Source organism: Camelus bactrianus, chromosome 30 (assembly GCF_048773025.1).
Source record: "Camelus bactrianus isolate YW-2024 breed Bactrian camel chromosome 30, ASM4877302v1, whole genome shotgun sequence".
NCBI classification, from domain to species: domain Eukaryota; kingdom Metazoa; phylum Chordata; class Mammalia; order Artiodactyla; family Camelidae; genus Camelus; species Camelus bactrianus.
This window is the reverse complement of record NC_133568.1, coordinates 26185657-26206091: the sequence shown is the minus strand read 5'-3', so window position 1 is coordinate 26206091 and position 20435 is coordinate 26185657. Positions and strand designations below refer to the sequence as shown.

At 43.0% G+C, this 20435-nt stretch overlaps 1 protein-coding gene across 2 annotated transcripts in view; it reads left to right on the top strand.

Moving 5' to 3' along the window:
* The first annotated feature begins 17994 nt into the window (after positions 1-17994).
* The window catches only part of NETO1 (neuropilin and tolloid like 1), a 76394-nt gene continuing 73953 nt past the window's right edge, over positions 17995-20435 (top strand). For both annotated transcript variants that reach the window (XM_010971938.3, XM_074355290.1), the window contains exons 1-2: positions 17995-18128; positions 20155-20208. In XM_010971938.3, coding sequence (XP_010970240.1) covers positions 18101-18128; positions 20155-20208 — 82 coding nt within the window. In that variant the 5' untranslated portion in view covers positions 17995-18100. The remainder of the gene's footprint in view (positions 18129-20154; positions 20209-20435) is intronic.

The following is a 20435-nucleotide window of genomic DNA, read 5'->3' as shown; positions in this document are numbered from 1 at the left end:
GCTAAGAATTCTTTATCTTAAACTTTCGGATTTCCATTCTGCCTGTGCAGTTTCAGAAAAAGATGGGTGCATTTGCAGCAATTAAGGGTTTTGTTGAATAACTGAATCACGCAACTCTCCACAAACTACCCACTACCGATGGCTGCCTGAAATTACCTGCCTGCTCAAGAGGCCGATTGCTTAAATACACCAGTCATCCACTGCACTGAAAAGCCCTTGAACGGCTTCAACGCGATTTTTTTTTTTAACGGAGGAAAGAAATGTGGTCTCTATTGACTCCTTTCATTCTCTTGAGGTAAAGAGATTTTGTTCTCAATTTAAAACCAAATACTATTATCAATATCCCTTGGAAATTCTACTTAATTAAAATGCTCTAGTCACAAAATCTGCCAAATAAAACTTGGTTAGGTTTTTCAATTAACTGCATTTAATTAGAATTATAGAATATGAAGTAGATCCGCTTGTAAAGCTTTTCCTAAGCAAGAAGGTTTTGGTTTGGTCAAAACAAAGAGAACGTTTAAAAAGTAGTGAATATCAATAGGGTGAAATGCTCTCCTTTCCAAATTGCCTTCCCATCTGGCTGACAGCAAAGGGCCAAAGTCTCACGTTCTTGTTTAGTGTATTGTCAGGAATGCGTTCCCAGGACTCCAGTTGGTTGCACCCTAATTCCTGCGTACCTGCGGCCGCATGGCTGTGGCTCAGTCCACAGGGAAGCTCCCTGTTTGTACCCAACTCAAGCCCAAGTCACCAGGCTGTTCTCATGGCACCTATTTGGAAAAGGAAAAGATAAAAAAAAAAAACAAAACCCCAAAACCCTAGCATGTATATCCTAGGATTTATGAATTTACTTTCTTCAGTTTGAAAAGACAAAAATAATCTCTATAGCATTAAATTACAATGCAATGAGACCCTACCCCAGTCTTTAAAGAGAAGGACTAACAAATGTGCCATTAGGAAAATTATATGATCAGGGTCTGTCATCTGCACTCACTTCCCTTTGAGGTCATGGAAATTGTTTTCAAGGGTGTTGATAATAATTACGTATGAGCATCATGCCGAGCTGAAAGCATGCTTCTTTCCATGCAAATCACACCCATGACAAACCGTAAGGAAATAAAATGTCCTGAAGGCAGCTTGACATTCCACACTTCAAAGCATCAGTTAACATTTATAAATTTGCATGAGAAAACTTCTTATGATCATAAAATCTCGATTTTTAGGGTAAAGAGCATTGTCTGTTGTAGCTCAGATTGTCGTGGAGAGAAGAGGACCATGTATCCTAGACGTGGAGGCTCCATGTTAGCGCTCTATCTGGCACTCTGGCCACACCAGACATTTGACAGGGAAAGGGAAATGCAACTGAGCAAAGATCACGGCTTGCCCTAAGTCAAAGGAGGACGAGGAATGCAGACCCCTGAGCCTAAAGGTTTGCTCAGTACATTGATTTAACTGGACAAGATACTCACTCGTTTGCTTGCTTTCGATATATTTCTATTAGTTCTTCAATTGAATTAATATGTTCTGAGACTTTCTAGTAAGGTCACGTTAACTGCTGTATCACAAAATCAGAGCAGAAGTTTAATTATTGCCCACATAAAGTCTAACTGGTGACTGTCATAAGCTGCTTTGTCTGCAAACAGAAGCTCAGCACAGTATGTGGTGGGAGATCAGCCCAGCCTGGAATGCAGTTATCTCTCAGCATCGCCACCTCTGGCTTGCTCCCAATCATTCTTAAGCAAAGCTGACAGTGAGAAGTCTTAGAAGTGTACCAAATCGCCTGCTATCTTTTACTCACATTATTCTTAAAAATATGAAGCACAGTATGGATAAACAAATAGATGAGGAAGCCTCCAACTTGAAGTAAAACTGTAGGTCCCTAACAAGATGAATAAAAACTGAACAGACCAAGGAAAAGTCTCAGAAAATTTCAGAAAATCAGGAATTACAGGAAGCATTTTTGAGTACTTTCAGAAATTAAAATGCAGTTAAACTAAACACAGGAAAGAGTCCTCAATATAGTTTTGTTTTTTTTTTTTAACTTCTTATTCTCAGTACCAGACTTGAAATGCTTTCAAAATACAGAAGGAAAAAAAAAACATTTCCAATCTAAAATTTTATACCTCACAAAACTATCAGTTAAGTGAAAGTTCAATAAAAGACTTTCTAGTCATAGAGAAACTCAAAAAAATTCCTTTCCCTTGTAAGTTTTTCTCAGGAGATTACATGACAATGTATTCCAGCAAAACAGAACGTTAAACCCAAAAATGTTAGATGTGATGTATCAGTAAGGTTACTCTAACTGAAAACCAATAAAAACTAGGACTGAGCAAATAATAACAACAACAACAACAGGGTGGGTATTACTTACTCACTGTGTAATAGTTTAGGGCAAGGCTGCTTTTAGGCTCAAACAATGCTGTCCACAGTTGATTCCTTCCGTCTTTTAGGCCACTCTACCACCTGTTAATGCAATCCTATCTCTTTCCTATTGACTGCAAGTGAATGCAACAGGTCTGAGGCTTATGTTCATGGGAGAAGAGAGAACTCCCTTCTCACAAAAAATAAACAATAGTAGAAGGACTAACTACTCTTCTTGGACAAAACTGGTTACTCGGGCAGCACTGGACCAAGAAGAATCGGTTAGATTAAAGGATTAAACTACTCAGTGTCCACCTTCTGTTACGACGTCAATCCCAATGGAGTTACACTGAGCGAGGGCTAAGACAGTTCCCCCAAATAAAATAATGAGTGGAGCTGGGGAGGAGAATGGACGCCCAGCAAGCAGCAAAAGCCAGATATCCACACACTTGAGGTGCCAGAAATAGTCAATCCATTTGAAAAACAAACGACTGAATGACAGTCTCAGGATGTGTATAACCTGGAGGGCAACGGGGTCAGTGCAGGGCTGGACGGGAGGACACCCGGGTTAGAGACCATCACCTGAAACAAAGGTAGTTCTCTCAGAACACCTGCTAAATTAAACTTTTTAAAAAAACCAATGTTATCATACAGGGGATAAACTCCAGTGAAGAACCAAATCTCTAAGCAAAAGACCCACAACCGTGGTACACTGCTTGGCTTCGTGGTGAAGCAGTTTTTACATGATCATATTGTTAACACACTAAATTTTAATTGTTTAAGGAAATATACTACAAATATCACCAAAGGATGAAGCAGGGGAGGTGGTTTGGGGTGAAAAATAGCTAAATCCAAGAAGTTGATAGGCAGTGTCTAAATCTGAGAACTCAAGATGTAAGTCTGGAGCTATGGCTGTAACGACCCAAGTAAAAAGCTAAAGGACGAAAACACTGTTGCTTTGGAGAGAAAGAGGCAAAGAGGAAAATAAATTTAGGTGGTTGTTTTCCATTAAAATGCTTTTAGGATTATTTTATTTTTATCCATGTTCGTGTATTGCTTGGGCAAAAGTAACTTTTTTTTTTTTTTTTTTGGATAAGCTCAAGATATCTCTGTTGGTCCAGTGTTCACTCCAGAACAACAATCTTTCAAATTAAGAATTATCTAGTGTTACATCAAGTTTTCAATGATAAGTAAATATTTGCTTTTCCTTAAATGTGATTGAACAAAATATCACCAAGAAATAACATGGAATCAAAATAGCCATTTTCCTTTTTGCATTCTGCAAAAGACAGTTTCTTCCCATGAGTGGGTATTATCACTGGTCCAAAGTTTGTACAGTCCAGTTTTTGGTGTAACGGCTCAACATGTTGGATACAAACAATGGAACTGATTTACGGGAGTCTGAGTCATCTTATCTATGTAGTCAATGCATGTCTTCTGTCATTTATGAAATGAAATGCTCAGACTTCCTGTTCACCTTCTCACCAGATAACAGAGGCTGTCTTTAGGTAACAGTAACACAGAGAGAAAACAAGTTAGATCAAAATTAGCTTATCTTCTTCTCCTCATTTTTCTACAGCTTAAGTGAACAAAACCCGGCAACCTTGAATGAGAAAATAAGAATGTGTTATGGCACAAAAAGGAGGCTGCAGCTTGAGAGTGAATATAAAGGAAAGGAGAGAGGGAGGGAGTGTCTTGCAGCCTGCTTCCACCCGGCCCGTGTTTCTCATGAACATACCTATGCGCATACAGCAAGCCTGTTTCAGTCCTGACTGGTGGGCACCTCCCCCTTCTCCTCCACCTGCTCTGCTTCTCCAGGCACCTGGTTCCTTTCCCAGCAAGTCTCTGCAACACACAACTTGTGGCAATGACTTTATTCAAAACAATATTTTTGCTATTTGATAATTCTTGAAACTGATTTAGGAAAAAGAAAATGGAATGAAAGATGGTGACTTCTGGCCTTACTAGCTGCATATCATGCATTTGATGTTTCGCTTTTCCTAATACCTAATCTTTTCCCTGTGCATGTCAGGGGGTACTTTTTCAAGACCCCAATATTCCTGAAATGTTTTTTTATCACAAATGTTGAATTCTGATTCAGACAAATCTAGATACAATTTTAAAAGGCTGTATCATCAGAAGCTAAATTTCAATGTGTATTGGAGAAAATTATTGTGTATTTTATTGAAAACTAAAACTTAAACAATAATAGTATGTATCATTCACTTACTGACAATTCTGGAGGTAATTTCAGCCACCTATGACTACATCAACAACTAGGTTCTTCAGTACCACTGTCTTCAGGATATTAACTTCAGCTTGCTCGTCATGGTCAGAGTGGTCATGAAATCATCTCTTTATACATCCCCAGGAAACATCTTTATAAAAATTTATATGACAATACTTATCATTGCTGTGGGTTTGCTTCTAGGCTGATATCATAATAAAAACATAATGGATTACATCATCTTATAACTCAGCATTGGCTTTTCCTCTAAAACAAAGCAACTATTTATCAATAACCAACTAAAATATAGAGATGATGTTTTATTTCTTAAAATAAGCAAATAATATCATTTCTTTGGTATTTATCTAAAGAATATTTTGGCAAATTTAATTTTCCAAAGTTAAGTCTTACTCTTTAAAGTTTTCTACATGGCAAGTCTAGTAATTTGATTAATTTAAAAGATAAACATTAGCTTTAAGTCTTATACTTTATTATCATGTCATTGTTTTATTTATTCATTTAACCATTAATTCATTTATACATTAATGCAGTTTTTTTCAGTTTTATTATTTTTCAATTAAACAAATGATGACACAGTGGGGAGGCAACATGATAAAAGGTTCAAATATGTGGATTCTACAGCGAAATCTTCCATGTCTGAATCCACTCCTTGGTATATCATTCAATCTCAATGTATCCAAGTTTTTCTATCTGGAAAAAAGGGATAAAATGCACACCCCACATACAGTTATCATCTTTGTGTGAGTTAATATATGTAAATTGCTTAGAAAAGTACATGGTTCCTAATAATTTCTAAATAATTATTAAACACAAATAAACAAATAAATAACATTGAAGGAAAAGATCTACTGTTTTCCTAGGTGCCACATTTAACGGTTTCTGTAGAATTAAAAAACACAAGCGTCAAAAGCAAAAATAGGCAAGTGGGATTGTATCAGACTGAAAAGATACAGCACAGCAAAGGGCACGATCCACAGAGCGAAAGACAAAGCTGTGGAACAGGAGGAAAGAGCTGCACACCATCTATCTAATAAGGGGCTAATATCCAAAATGTATAAGGAACTCCTACAACTCAATATAAAAAAAATCCAAATAATCCAATTAAAAATGGGTAAAGGACTTGAATAGACATTTCTCCAAGGAAGACATATAAATGACCATTAGATACATGAAGACATGCCCAACATCACTAATTATTAGGGGAATGTAAATCAAAACCACAATGAGGTATCACCTTACACCTGTTAGGGTGGCCACTATTTAAAAAAAAAAGCAGAAATTAACAAGTGTTGGTGATGTGGAGAAATTGGAACCCTCTTACACTATGGAAAGTAATGTAAAATGATGCTGGCTCTATAGAAAACAGCGTGGGGTTTTCTTAAAAAGTTAAAAAGTGAACTACCATATGATCCAGCAATCCCACTTCTGGGTATTTATCCAAAAGAACTGAATCAAGATCAAAAAGGAGTACCTGCACTCCCGGGTTCACTGCTGCGCAATTCACAATAGCTAAGGGTTGGAAACAACCTAAATGTCCATCAGTGGATGAACGTATAAAGAACATGTGGTTTATAAATACAACAGAATATTAGCCTCAAAAAAAAAAAAAAAAAAAACCAACCGAAATAAATCATGCCATGTGTGACAACATAGATGAACCTTGAGGACATTGTGTTAAAAAAAGGATATACTGCATAATTCCGTTTACATAAGGTATCTAAAGTAGTCAATCTCATAGAAGCAGAGGGCAGAATTGTGGTTGCCAGGGGATGGGAAGAGGGAGAAACGGGGAGTTGTTGTTCAGTGGTATAGAGTTTCAGTTACACAAGATGAAAAAGTTCTAGAGATCTAATCTACAACAATGTGCATGTAAGTAACAGTACTGTACTGTACGGTTTTAGATTTGTTAAGAGGTTAGAGTTCATGTAATTTTTAAAAAATCACAATTTAAATAAATTAGTTCAATCAATTCAAACCCAGAAAAACTGGATTTGTTTTGGGTGGAGATACCATACAGCCCAATGGTCAGCTGATGATATGTATTTTCCGTTTTCAAATTTTACCCCTGATAGGGCAAAACCTAAAAAGTTCTGGGCTACATGCTTGTACACCTGCTGTCCAATCCGACTGGAATAAGATTTTGTCAGACAAAATTACTTTAAATCGTAGGACTCTTTTCCTCTGCAAATGACAATAAATCAATGCAAACTGACTTTTGCAAAACTGGACTTATTGACTCATAAAACTGAAAAACTCAGGAGCAGGACTTTAGGCACAATTTAATCCAGAAGCTCAAATTATTTGGAATAATGTGTTTCTGTTCTGCTTTTCCCTCTATTGACTTTTTCCTGAGGGTCCTAGGCATCCCCAGGCTCATTTCGTCCTTTCTGGAAGCTGTCCCCCACTGAATGCCTGCATGGTTCTTTCCTGGTACGTCTGTATTATCTTATAGAACATACAGGATAATATGTGCTGTAGTGCATTAGCACAAAATTATCATCACTGAGTAATCCAGTAGGTTCAATAACACTCAACAGTCCATTTAGCCACATTTGTAAAACCCAAAGGTAAATATCCATTTGGCTCCTATGATACGAGATACCTACACCAATGGACTCTCTCTGAACATTTGATAGAAATAGTGTCATTATATCATTTGCTCGATCTGGTCAGGAGTTCCTCACTGACCGGTCACTTCGGCCACAGAACATAATGCACTAGCTGGCTGACCGTAAATCACCCTCTCCGGGGGAGGCAGAAGCGGAGTAGTATATTTTTATATTTTACATTGTTTCGGCAAAGTGCATACTTGTTATATTTTAATAATCCTTTTGAAAATTATGTTCCATGTTTCATTTGTTTTGTCCAAATTCTGCTTACAGTAATGGGCTTTAATTTTATATTCAGTATTCCAGAAGAGTAGATTTTCTTTTCGAGTACCTCTATCCATATGCATGTAGCTATGAATCCTGAGTTATATGCTTCAAATTTTTAAAAAATGAGTCAAAGGTAAATACTAAGAATAAATTATAAAATATCCTATTGCTAAGGGTAACAAGAATAATGTGTTCCATGTTTAAAATAAAGTACAGATTTTTCTAAGGAAAGGCAAATCCTTCATTTCAAGAAGATGGACAGGCTGGTACTTGAAAGTAAATTCTAGATAGATTACATAACGGATTACATTCCAACATGTGAATATGCATTTTCTCCTTATCTACCTATCTGTCTATCTATCTACCTGTCTATCTCTGTCTATCTATCTATCTGATATATTTTCATTTATTGAGCAGTTTTTTTTCGTATTTTGGGGAATCAAAATTATAATTATTTTGTTCTTTTTGAAAGTAATCTACACTATTGGTATTACTACCTAGCTAAGTTGGCCTTGGTTGTGCAAAGCCTATCCTGTGGCTGTGTCAGGGGTGCTATTTTAGGACAGCACGCCGGCTCTTCATGAATCAATCTGACCTTCTTCTCTCACTCCCTTGCAAATCTACTCCCTGTTTATTCAATACAGAACCTTCTTGTAAAGGAAAAGAAACCCTTGAAAAGAAGAGGCTTTATATAAGAGCTTTGTTCTTCCCTGGAGGACTTTCGTCATTTGAGAAATAATTTGGGAGAAATTCCAAAAACAAACACACAAAAAAGATAAATGTCTCCTCACTAAGATGATTGCCATGACCACAAATTTGCGCAAATGATACAGCTGGCACTAATTTGACTATCCCCCTGAATTCCCTGGACGCGTTCCTAATAAGTGGTGCAGGTTTCTACAGCTGGGACGTCCATTACAAATATTTTCCCCATCTTTAGAGTTGAGAACAATTTTCATGTTGAGTATAAGGTTTCAGGTGGAATCTTCATGGTAGCTCTGTGAATGTTGGGAGGAATGCCTCATTCAACCTTGGAGATAAAACTGTTTTGTGGAGCAAAAGGAAACAACTGGGTGTAAATCTAACAGACTGTATACTCAATGTACAAAAATATGACTAGCCCTATTTTCTTATCTCTGAACTCAGTCTAACCTCAAGCTCTAATATTTGCTCAAATGCAGGAAAACAATTATTTTTTAAGCTGAAGATACATAAACAATTATGATTTAAAACTCAATTCCTCACCTCCCTTCATTCATTCTAGACCAATGACTAGGTTCAAGGATCACCATGTTCCAATTGGGGAAATTCTTCTGGTGTTTTGAGGGGAACAGAATTAAAAGTAGGACCTGGGAATTAATGAGCAGGTGCCACACTGGGGAAAAATATAAATATTAAGACATTTTTGATATGGGGGAAATTCACTATAACTCAGAAGTTAATGACTTGACAAGGATACCTAAAGCAAGCACTAATAGTTCGCTGCTAATAGACCACTGAAATATGTCTTTGAAGCCTTGAGAAAATGATGGCTTACAACGAGCCAGCTGGAGGGGCTGCTGTTGAGGGTACAAACGTAGCACCCTCAAGATCCGCTCTCTGCTGCACACCAGAAATCAATGCATTGTAACTGACTGGACTTCAATTTAAAAAATTAAAAAATCCATTCTTAGTTTCTGCTAATAATCTGTTTTGTCTCAAAACAGAGGCAGGACTTCTCCAGCTGAGCCATGCTGAGACTTGAACCTAGGAGTTGGTCCTAAACGTAGTAGCAAGTGAGGTCAGATGTTGAGAGAGCAAGCATCATCCTGTAAGGTGTTCGCCTTGGAGCAGAGAATTACATGGTTTCAAGGCAAGGGGAGGCTGCTTTTCTCGAGCAAGTGTAGGTGAGTCACTTGTGCCGACCCCGAGGATTTAGGGAAATCTGAATGTCCCATGTTGCCATGTGCAGCCACCACGGTCTCCATTACAGGTCTCAGGGTCCCACTCCCCTGTCACAGCCTGGCTTTGATACAGAGCTGGTGGCCGTATGGCATATGCCAGGGCACTCTGCTCTGTCTTCTATCCCAATTTTCCACAGGCAAAAGCCTTAGCAATTGTGATGCAATAACATGCTGGGGCATGGCCATTCCATTCATCTCCATCAGAGGAGCCCTGGCTACCATATGGCCAGTGAGTGATCCAGATGCAGAATCCCATTCTTTGGATGTGCATCCCAGGAACACTTTGGGTACCGATTGTTTTCTTGGCTTTTCCCCAGAAAACAAACAGAAACAAAACAACCCCTATGATAAAAATCTGAATACAAGTAGTTATTTTGGAAGTTTTTCCAGGAAACACTGGTAGGGTATTGGGAACTGGGACTAGGAAGAAAAGACAGCCGTGTAAGTGTGTGTTTTCAAACAAGCTACTACTGCGGGCATAGCTAGTCCTTAATCCCGCTGGGCAGTCTGGAAGCCACAGTGAAGCATGTGCTTTGGGCTTGCACTGAAGGATGGGCGAGGGACACCAAGCAACACAGTTATTGTTTGAAGGTTCCCTGCACTTCTCCCGACTGTGAGCCTCTGAAGAGTCGGCTCCCTGCAGCCAGAGAAAGTCTCTAGAAAAATGTTTGCAGACGCTGGCAGTCAGAGACTAGGCCACTGTGCATTGGTGGGGTGAGGTCCAAGACGTTAATGCCAGGACACCCAACACCAGAGTTCAGTGTATCTGGTTTTAATGCCAGGATTCTGCTAGCTCCATGAAATGAGATTTAGAGCTGCTCCCCCCCCCCCCCCTTTAAAAAATATTTCTGGAACACCGGGTAAAAAAAGTGGCTTTTCCTGTCCTTAGAAGTAAAACTTGTCATAAAGTACAATTTAGACGTTATATCTTGTCAGGAACTCGTTTATTTATGTCCTCCTCCACCCATTCAGGCATGCACTATTCGCGTCTATGTTCCGGTGGGCTGGCACGTGGTGCGCAGGGGCAGCTGGTTCCAGTATATTCTCCTTCTGTGTTGGTTATCTATTGCTATAAAATAAACCAACTCAGAACGTACTGGCTTAAAGCAATAATCAGTTTATTTGCTCGTGATCTTGTGGGTCAACGATTTGAGCTGGGTTCAGCTGGGTCGTCTTCCTGCCGGTCTGGCCTGAGGCCATTCGTTCAGGCGTGGTCACTTGGTGGCTCAGTAAGTGCTGAGGAGGCTAAGATTGTCTTAAGCAGACGCCTTGCGGATGGCGAGCACAGCTGGCTGGGGAGCGCGTTGCTCCCGGGGCCTCCGGCGGGGAGGCTCTGCGCGCCGGGCGGGGGCGTCCTCCGGGAGGCTGCGGAGGACTTCTCCACCGACGACGGACGGCTTCTCACCAGCAAGGAGTCGAGCTCCTGTCTGTGAGCACGTGCTGAGTCTCTGCTGCGTCACGTTCGCGAACGTCTCACTGGACAAAGCACCAGATGTAAGTGGTGGGGAGGGAGGGAAACTCCAGCACGTTTACGGGAAGAACAGCCACGTCATTCTGGAACGGAGCAGGCAGACGGGGAGGGAGGAATTACTGCAGCCACGTATGAGAACAGACTACCACACCTGCACAACTTCCTGAAGGTTTTCAGTGCCCTTCCCTTTAGGTAAGCACTTGTTCTTACGGTTGTGTGGGTACCATGTGCAGTCTTCCTCTCAGAGTGCTTCCACAGCAACTGCGAAAGTCTCTGCTGCTCCCTTGGGACTAGTAGCTGACTTGATGTGATGCTTATGTGAGTTAGAAGATCTCGGATGCCATCAGTTATGTTACAAATGAAGTGGCACTGGGGGAACCACCGCACCTCTGTTGGCCTCATTTCCTTAATTTGTAAAGTGATAAGATGGAATCGATGGAGGACTGCTAACTCGGATGCACAGAGGCCAGCAAATCACCACCTTATTCTACATCCAAAATAGTCAAAACTGGGGGTATAAAAATGTTGACAGAGATGCAAAACTACATGTTAGTGCAAATGAAATGGTGGAGTGTTGCAGAATCCCCTACATCATATCTAGGAGTAGCTGAGAATGGTGGAGATTTTAGAGAATTGTCAATTAAAAGAGCCGCTGACATTTAGGAATGTCCATAAACTGTGGCCCAGTCAGGATTTTTAAGTGAAGCAAAGATTACCCAGCAATGGAGTTAATAAAATACATTACTCAAGAGCATCAGCTCATTTGCCCCAGAACTATGTCGTGCTTTTCAATTACAAATTGAAATTATTTTAATTTAGTCCTGTCTGATTTTAATTCAGGTGTTAACTTGGTTCTTGTAATCTGACCTGGTGAGAATGTCTAGTTCTTGTAATACCAAAGCATGTCTCTCATCCTACAGTCATCAAGAAAAAAGTAAAAAACAAACATTTTCAAATAAAATCTTCAAGTTTATATTCTATGCATATATAACAATTCTTTTCCCTTTACTGACCTGTCTGTTTCTTTGCCAAAGGCCACTGTGCTTGGAGGACTGTGTTAAGACAGCTTTCAGAGCACCTCTTCAAATGCTCTTGCTTTATGTCATCCAAAAACCTTTCTTTCTTTTCACTCCATCAGAAAGCATCTTTTTAGAAGGAGGTACATTTGTGACAGGAGTCATGTACTGTACATAGCTTAAGAGTGACTGTAATAAATCCTTTAGTTCCCTGAGAAATATATTGAAAAATTAACTGTGTATGTCAGTTAGAAAACTATTTTGAAGACTATTATTTTAAAGGATATATTTACTAAAAAGCACTGATGACATTTCCCCTTGATTAAAAAAAAAATTATCACCAAATTGCTTGGCAAAAATTCTGCTGCAGTATCATTGTTTTCTGAAATTGTATTTTTTTTTTTTTTTTTTTTTTGCAAATTGGTCTACCCTAAAATTGGAGGAAAGAGTTATTTAAAAGTTCTCTTTTTGTCTTGGAAAAAGAAACAAAAACATTTCGGGCATTTCCTTAAACATATTGAGTGTAACAGAGAATGAACAATCAAAGAAAGAAGAATAGATTAATGGCTTTGCTATTATAATATACATATGCATATAAAATATATCATTTTCATTAATGTATATATCAATTCATTAATTTCCATGCATTAAAGCTTGTTTGTCTCTTCAAAATTATTTCATGTGTCAGATACAAGTCCTGTCCTACCTTAATATTCAGGGATATTTTCAACAAGTAAGTCTTAGCTTTTATGATTTTCCAAATTACCCACATAACACCCACTAAAACATCATCATCATCATATATGTCCTAAAATAGCCCAAGTAAATTTAGGTGATGCTATTAATTTATATACTTAAGGATAAAAAATTTTATCTAACTCATAAGTAACATTCACATATCTGATGTAGAAACTTTAAGTAGTTTTGCTTGTATTCATTAATGGATGCTTTGATATGGATACATGGATTTACTCTTCAGTTTAACTTATATTTTCTAAATATGATTAAATCCTTTTTTTAAACGAGGGATAGAAGCTCATTTCCCCACAAAATAACCACGAGTGAACACAGTACAAGGTGGCTCCTGTACAGAACAATACACCTTTCAATCTCAGCGTGTATCTTTGGGAAGTTTTCTTTATTTTATGCTGGTTTACAGATGCCTGGTGATTTAATTAGGTTGGTTAAAAATCTTGATGTTACTTCTATGTCACTGTCAATTAAAAATTAACCAGAATAAAGTTTTCCTAAAATGTTGGCATAGATTGGCAGATCATGGAGTTATTTCTAGTCTCCTCATATTTCTCCAGAGATAATAATACACTGTTCCTAGGGGATAAGTTTCACTAAATATGAAAAAGCATGGACAACAACTACATATATGTGAGTATGGGTGGAAATTGATTGAGTCACGTGGTGCTATGAGAGTTCTTGCCCACAAGAGGCTAATATTCTTGTGATATCTTGTAGTACCCTATATTTGTGCTTGGAAGAAAACCACATTTTATTTGCCCTAGTCATTTTCACAAAACATCCTGTCTGTTATAAATGGAAATTTCAAAGATTTTACCTGTCATCTGTTTTAAGAAGATTTTCTACTCTGTCAGAATACATTTACAGATTGAAAAGAAATGGCTTCATCAATACTGTTTAAAACCAGTTTCATATTAGAATATTGCAGACAATTTTTAAAAACATGTCACTAGTTGGCAGCAATAATTTATTGTGTTTTTGATAAATTAATACTATGATTTGTATAATGAGTTAATAAAAGGGAAGAAACAATTTTACATCTCATAACTATGTGCATTAAAATGCATTAAGCCATTTTCAAGAAACTAACATAATACGGAATATGTCAAAAGCACTATTTTATTTTACTCATTTTTCGTACCATCATCTATTTTAACCATTGAAAAAAACCTTGAAGACGATGCCAGTGCTGCAGATGAATTAATGGAAGAGCACTGATGGACCTGGAGAACTACATGCACGCTGATAAATATGGCTTGCTTTTGAGTCAGAAGAGCAGGTGTCCTGTAACAATTCTGTCTAGGGTTTTGGGAATCTTTCTCGCCATTCTCTGTTAGAGGATACAGGCTCAGAGGAAACCAGTGAGATTTTACTTGGGATCAGGAGGTATTAATTCTGCCTTGCCTTCTGTAAGTAGTCTCTGTTTCAGTGCTAACCTTGGAGAACTGTGACCAAGCACCCCCTTCTAGGACAGCTCATTGAACTTATAAAAGCTGTCAGTTTATAAGCTCTTTTGTTCAAAATAATCACATCTTGAAATTTGGCCATATGTGCATAAAACCTTCCCCTGGAGAAGCTGAACTTCTCCCATCTGTTGGTTTTTCTCAGGAAGAAAAAAAATCATGGGTCTCCATTAGGGAGGTGGCATTGCTCCGCAAGTGGTGGTTCAGGACTCAAAAGTAAGAAGGCAGTTTGCCAAGCAAGCAGGATGTGGTGGATGGCAAAAAGTATTTGTGTGTGTGTGTGTGTGTGTGTGTGTGTGTGTGTGTGTGTGTGTGTAGGTAAATGAATGGAATCTTCAAGGGAAAAGATGCAGCCATAACCTGGAAGGATTCAGGAAGCACAGCAAAGGCCTCAGCACCCTCCTGCCTCTTGGAAGTGAAGAAGTGAGCAGAGGACCCGAGAGCCCCTGTCATGGACCAGGTCCAGGATGCGTGCACTGGCTCCATCAGCACTGAGGTCTGGGCAGTATGCAACACCTCAGCCCCAGGCACTGCCAGGAGTGGGGGTGGTCAAGATCAAAGAAGCCCCTATTTATGAGAATTTGATCTCAGATACAGGATATGGGAGGAATAAAGCCATGGACAAAAGGTTTGTCTGTCCCTGCTTTTTACCCCTGGGATTTCCTTTCTAAATTTCCTGGATCCTCTCTTCTGATGCAAGGACCAACCACTGGTCTAGCAACATTTTAGTGGCTACTTCCTTGGCCCGGTTACAAAATCTGTGTCCTGGGGAAACGACCTGGGCAAAGAGAAGGGAAAACATGTTAGACATACTTGAGCGGATGGATTTAGCAAAAAACAAGTTTCCCTTCTTCAATCTTCAAATTGTCACTGAGAAATACAGCGATTTCCCTTAAGATAATTTTTAACGTTGTCATTGTTTCATTGAAAGGTTTCTTTTTTTTTTTTTAAATCATTTTCACAAAGATTTTTGGATGCAAAAAATAGTTACTATCCAATCTTAAATATTTCAGCAGTCTACTATTCACTTGCGTCACTGGCCATTTTTCAAGGACCCTCCATCCCCCTTTGGTGACCTGTTTTTTTTGTCATCTATTCAGCATCCACTAATCGCGCTAACCACGCGTAACCATTCTTCCGCAACTCCTCTCCCATCTACTCACCACCCCTCCAACATACACACACACACACACAACCCCCCACCCCGCGCTGGCACAATAATCGCACGTGCGTCACACAACTCCCGCGAGACCTTATGCTTACTTTCACCTTCGATCTTTTTACAAGTACACATGTGGGCACGGGTTTTCAGAGACGCTTCTCCAGCTCTCAGTCCATCCTCTCACCCCTCGCTCTGTTCTTGAGCCTGCAGCTCCTCTCGCAGGCACAAGGGTCTGGTGGAGTTGGTGCTCTGCGGGCTCGCGCGCGCTCTCTCTCTCCTCTCACTCCTCTCTGTCTCGCTCTGCGCTCTGGTCCTCTCGCTCTAGCTCTCCATTCCCTCCTGCCCCATCTACCCACCTTTCATTAAATGGACAGAAACACGCACAGACACCCACACAGTCCTCTTTAGTCTATCACTTTACCCCACCGTCGACGACGACTTGCAGCTGCCTGGAATCAAGGAGCCAAAAGCTTGATAGAAAGAGTCTTGAAGGTTGCTTTCGGGGCTCGGGGTTCCCCTCCGGCTTCGGGGTTCCCCTCCGGCTTCGGGGTCACCTCTTTATCCCTCATCTCAAATTACTGACCGGAAGACCTTCACCCTCTCCCAGCTGCTTTGCTGGGAAAGCGAGGGCAGGGCCGCGGCGAGCACCGCCCCGCACCCGCCGGCGCGCGCACCCACGTGGGCTGCCCAGCGCCGCAGCAGCAGGTGCCGGGAGGTGGCGGTCAGGCCGGGAGCCCCGCGGCAGCAGCATCCCAGCTGCGACCGCTCTCCGGCCCACTCTCAGGGCCCTTTCCTCTCTCCGGCCCACTCTCAGGGCCCTTTCCTCTCTCCTCCTCCGCCTTTTGAGGTGACCCTAGTCTAGCACCACAGCGTCTCACCGCTTTCTACCTCGGTTAATTCTTCCTACGCCCACCTCGTCACCGCCATCATTCCCAACTGGAGCCGCAGTCCGGGCTGAGGAGCGGCAGACGCGGGGTCCCGGGCCGCTGAGGCGGTGGCCGGGGGTCGACGGCCTCCGCGCGGCCCCGAGGTGCGGCCGGCGGGCGGTGGGCGCGGGCTGAGTCCGCAGCGGGGAGGGCGGGACGGAGAGCGAACGGAGGAGGCGGCGCTGCGCGTCCAGGGACCGACTCCCCCACACTCGCGCGCTCCTGCCCGCCCCCGGCCTCCCTGTGTTTACTGTTCTTCATTTATTCGCATTTTGCAAGCTGTTTTTTTTGGGGGGGGGCTGTTTCCCCAGCAACTCTTTTTTCCCCCTCTCTCTCTCTCCCGAGTTTAACGCGCTGCACGCGCTCGTGTCTGTCCAAGGTGGGGTGGGGTAGGAGGAGATCCGTGTTTTCCTCGGGGAGCTTAAATATCCTGGGGAGGGTGAAGGAGGATTGCGAGAAGCCTGTGTCTTTGCCGGGGCAGTTTGTTGGGGGCGACCTCCGCATCAGGCCAGGTGATAAAAAGCGAAACTTTTAATGCTGCCTTTGCCTCCGACGCGCCCCTGCCTCGTCTCCCAGCCTGAGACCGGAGTAAATCGCAAAGCCTTCACCCTCGAGAGGAGACAGAAACCTTCCACTAGACAGATGGGATATGAGGGGTGGAGGACAGATCAACCGCAATTTCTGATCGTTAAAAAGTGAAAAATTGAACCCCGAAGGGGATTTTCACATGACGGCCCCTCCCCCTTGCACGCCTTTTCTCCGGCGCGAGGATCCAGCTCGGGATTTGCCGGCGCCCTTCTGGCCCCCTCGGCCCAGGCTGGCCGAGTGACGGATCTCAGCCTGGTCCTCACCCCCTCCCTCTTCCCTCCCCCAGGACCGAAGCGGGTGTGATGTCCTTGCCGCCGCCGCCGCCCCATTCCACCGCGCACCAGCCCCGGGGGCGCCGGCCGCGCGGAGCCGCCCGATTCCGCCCCGGCCCGGGGCTTCCAGGAGGGTCGCGCAGCCCCAGGCTGTGACTCAGGCGCCCACTTGGTAACTCTGCCATCTTCCTGCTCCCTCCCCTCCCTCCCGTCCCCGCCCCCCTTTGCCACCCCGGTTCCCCTCCACCACCCTCCTGCCCTCCTCCCAGACGCCCACCCACCCGCTCCTCTTTCCGCAAGATCGCAGAGGTGGCGCGGAGCCCGGCGAGCCGATGACGGACCCCTTCCTCCTGCCTTCAATGCCTCAGCGGAAGAGCCCCAAGGGCTGGGGAGTGGAGGGCTGCCGGACATCCTCCCGGGGGGGCTGCTCCGACCTGCTGCTCGTGGTGTATGAAACCGGGGACTGAGCGGGCCCCAGCCGCCGCCGCTGCCCGCACCGTCGCTGCCGTCGGTCTGGACTGGCCCCCAACTCGCCGCGCCCGCCGCCCGGCCCCGGCCCCGGGCGCCCCAGGGCTCGCCCCGCGCCCGCCACCGCCCGCGCGCCGACTGCCCGCGCGCCCTCCTGACAGCTGCGGCGGCGGCGGTGATGCAAAGGAGGAGGGTGCTGCCGGCGGCGGCGCTGGTGGTGGCGATCGGCGCCCGGGTGTGAGGCGAGCGTCATGGTGGGGATGCTGGCTTCGCGGCGGTGAGAGCGAGCGCGAGCCCGGGGCGGAGGACGCTCCAGTTTGGATTTTGCTGCTGTGTGGGCTCGGACCTGCTTCTTCTTCTCTCTGTCTCTGTCTCTGTCTCCCCCCCCCCCCACCTCTCTGCCCCCCTCCCTCTCTCCCCCCTCCCCACACTTCATTTGTTCTTGGTTTGCATATTTAAAACCTCTCTCCACTCCGTCCTCTCCCCAACCACTGGAAGTCTTCCCGTCTCTAAATGGAATTAGTGGAGATCGGAGCCTCTGGTGTAACGAACAGACATGATCTATGGACGCAGTTTGTTTCACAGTGAGTACCTTTCCCGCCGCGCCGGTCCACTCCCGGGTCCATCCTCCCCGCCTCCCCTCCCTCGTGGCCGAACGCGCAGGGAAAGCCTCTCGCCAGCACCGCGCTCCCGCCGGACCCCGCAGTCCCCGCGAGTCTGGGGCAGATGTAAACTTTGTGTATTGCAGCTTAATAGAACCGGGCGTGGGGGCGGCGCAAGGCAGTGGTGGCTGGGTCGCAGAATCTGCCGAGGAAAACAGGCTGTCGTGTGCGGGAGCATCCCAGGCAGAGAGGTGCCAGTTGCTGGGGGTGGGCACGTGCGGAAGAGGCCGGGGAGTGGGCCCGAGCGAGGTCGCGGTGGGGGGTTGGGGGGGAACAGGCCGAGCGCGGGGCTGATGGTTCCTGGAGGGAGAAGGAACATGCCTCCTTTAGGGGCTTCTGGAGCTCAGCGGCCCCAGCCTCACTCCAGGAGGTAGTTGGCGGTGCACCTGAACGCGAGGCTTGAGGGCAGGGCCAGTGCAACCTCAACTCTTCCGGAGAGCGGTGTTGCTTCACGAGTGTGCGGTACCCGTGCAGTTGAGGGCGGAAGGAATCGGAGGAAAATAGCATGAGAAGTCATCAAGTACACGGCAGTGTGAGAGAACGCGTGGTGGAAATGTCCGCGCACACAGCCAAGACTGGGGCGCCTGTGCCACGCAGTTACAAGGCTGGCTTTGCTGATGTGTTCATCCCAGTGCACGCTCCACAACTGATTCCGTCAAAACAGGGAAAGCAGAGTGAAAACACCGAACCTACATCTTGATACCGAGGGCTGTATACCTCTATGTGTGTCTGTGTGTCTGTGTGTCTGTCTGTGTGTACAGAATCATGGCAAGTTAAAGTAAGACTTTTTTCCCCTTCTTATACACAGACAGTAACGATTGACGTTTTCATCTAAAAGCAGAGGACCAGGCTAGAGTACAAAGTAAAATAATTGCTATCATTTCTCAAATACTCATATCGAGGCCCACATACTTTTCTTGGAATAACCTTTAAGCATAAATTTGTAAGCTCCTGTAGTGAGCTTGAGTTTAGGAAATCATTATGAATTATGCCTTCCCTTTTCCAAATACGTTTCAAGTGGACGTATAATTGTCTACCTAATGGAGCTTAGAGCTTTTAGGTAATGGAGCAAAAGAGTAAATAATAAAAATAACACAGAGAAGGAAAAATCAGAAATTATGAAGACTAGATTATTTTAATACTTTTCTAGTTTTCGGTTTTGTAAAAATAAGAATATGGAAATAAAAGAGGTCAAGTTTCAATGGTCTTCGCAGATTTACCGTCAAGTTCCAGACCAGAGTCTCCTTCTGACACTGAAAATTGACTCAATAAAATGCTTATAGAAACCACCTTTCACAAAATTGTAAACTATTTCTGGATAATACTAAATATTAAAGTTCAGGCTGGAAAGATTAATTTTGTAGCTTAAAAATGCTGAGGACGGGGTTACTTGAGAGTTGAGTGTTTTATAGGAAACATTTTTTTATGCTGCTCAATGCCTCCAATCCTTGTTAATCTGTTTTCCTCCTGTTCCCCTCCCCCATCTGCCACAGGAGTTGCCTAAGTACTTACTTTCTACAGTACAATAACATTGTTGATGAAAATACAACTTTTCCTTTTCATTCTTTTGCCTGATGTCCTTCTGTCTCCCTTTAGAGATACTAGCAAAGTCATCCATAAAAAGCAGCTCAGACACTCCTGAAATCCTACTGTAATGTGACATCCGTTGGTGACAATGTTGCCTCTTGGTCTTGAAGTCGGCATTTGCCTTAGGAGTCTGGATCTCAGACATCCTTTACTTGTATTAGTTTCCTAAGAGATCCCCAAGTTGCTCTGACTTGTACATTGTGAATCGGTTTTTGTTAAGTTCTGAGTCTACTCAGAACAGTTAACAATAATAAAGTAATTTTTCTTGATATCATTTTAACTTTAAATTATACTATGTTGTTTATAGAGTTTGGTCACTTCAGTGTACATTAATCTTTCTAATTTTTCTTTTCTGTTTCAGTTGTAGCAAGTTTAATCATCCTCCATTTGTCTGGGGCAACCAAGAAAGGAACAGGTGTGTTTCTTTGAAAAAAAAAATTGCAAGTGGAAGACCTCTAATTACTTGCATTTTCCTATTTTTCCCATATTCTTAATATTCCAGAATATCTGAACATTTTATAGTCTGTATAATTGATTGGTTTCGACTAAGACAACATTTAGAAGTTAATTTACTAATGGATATTATAAGAATGTCCTCTCTATTTTTAGTTTTAGAGAAAATTGGATAATGGCTCTTTTAAA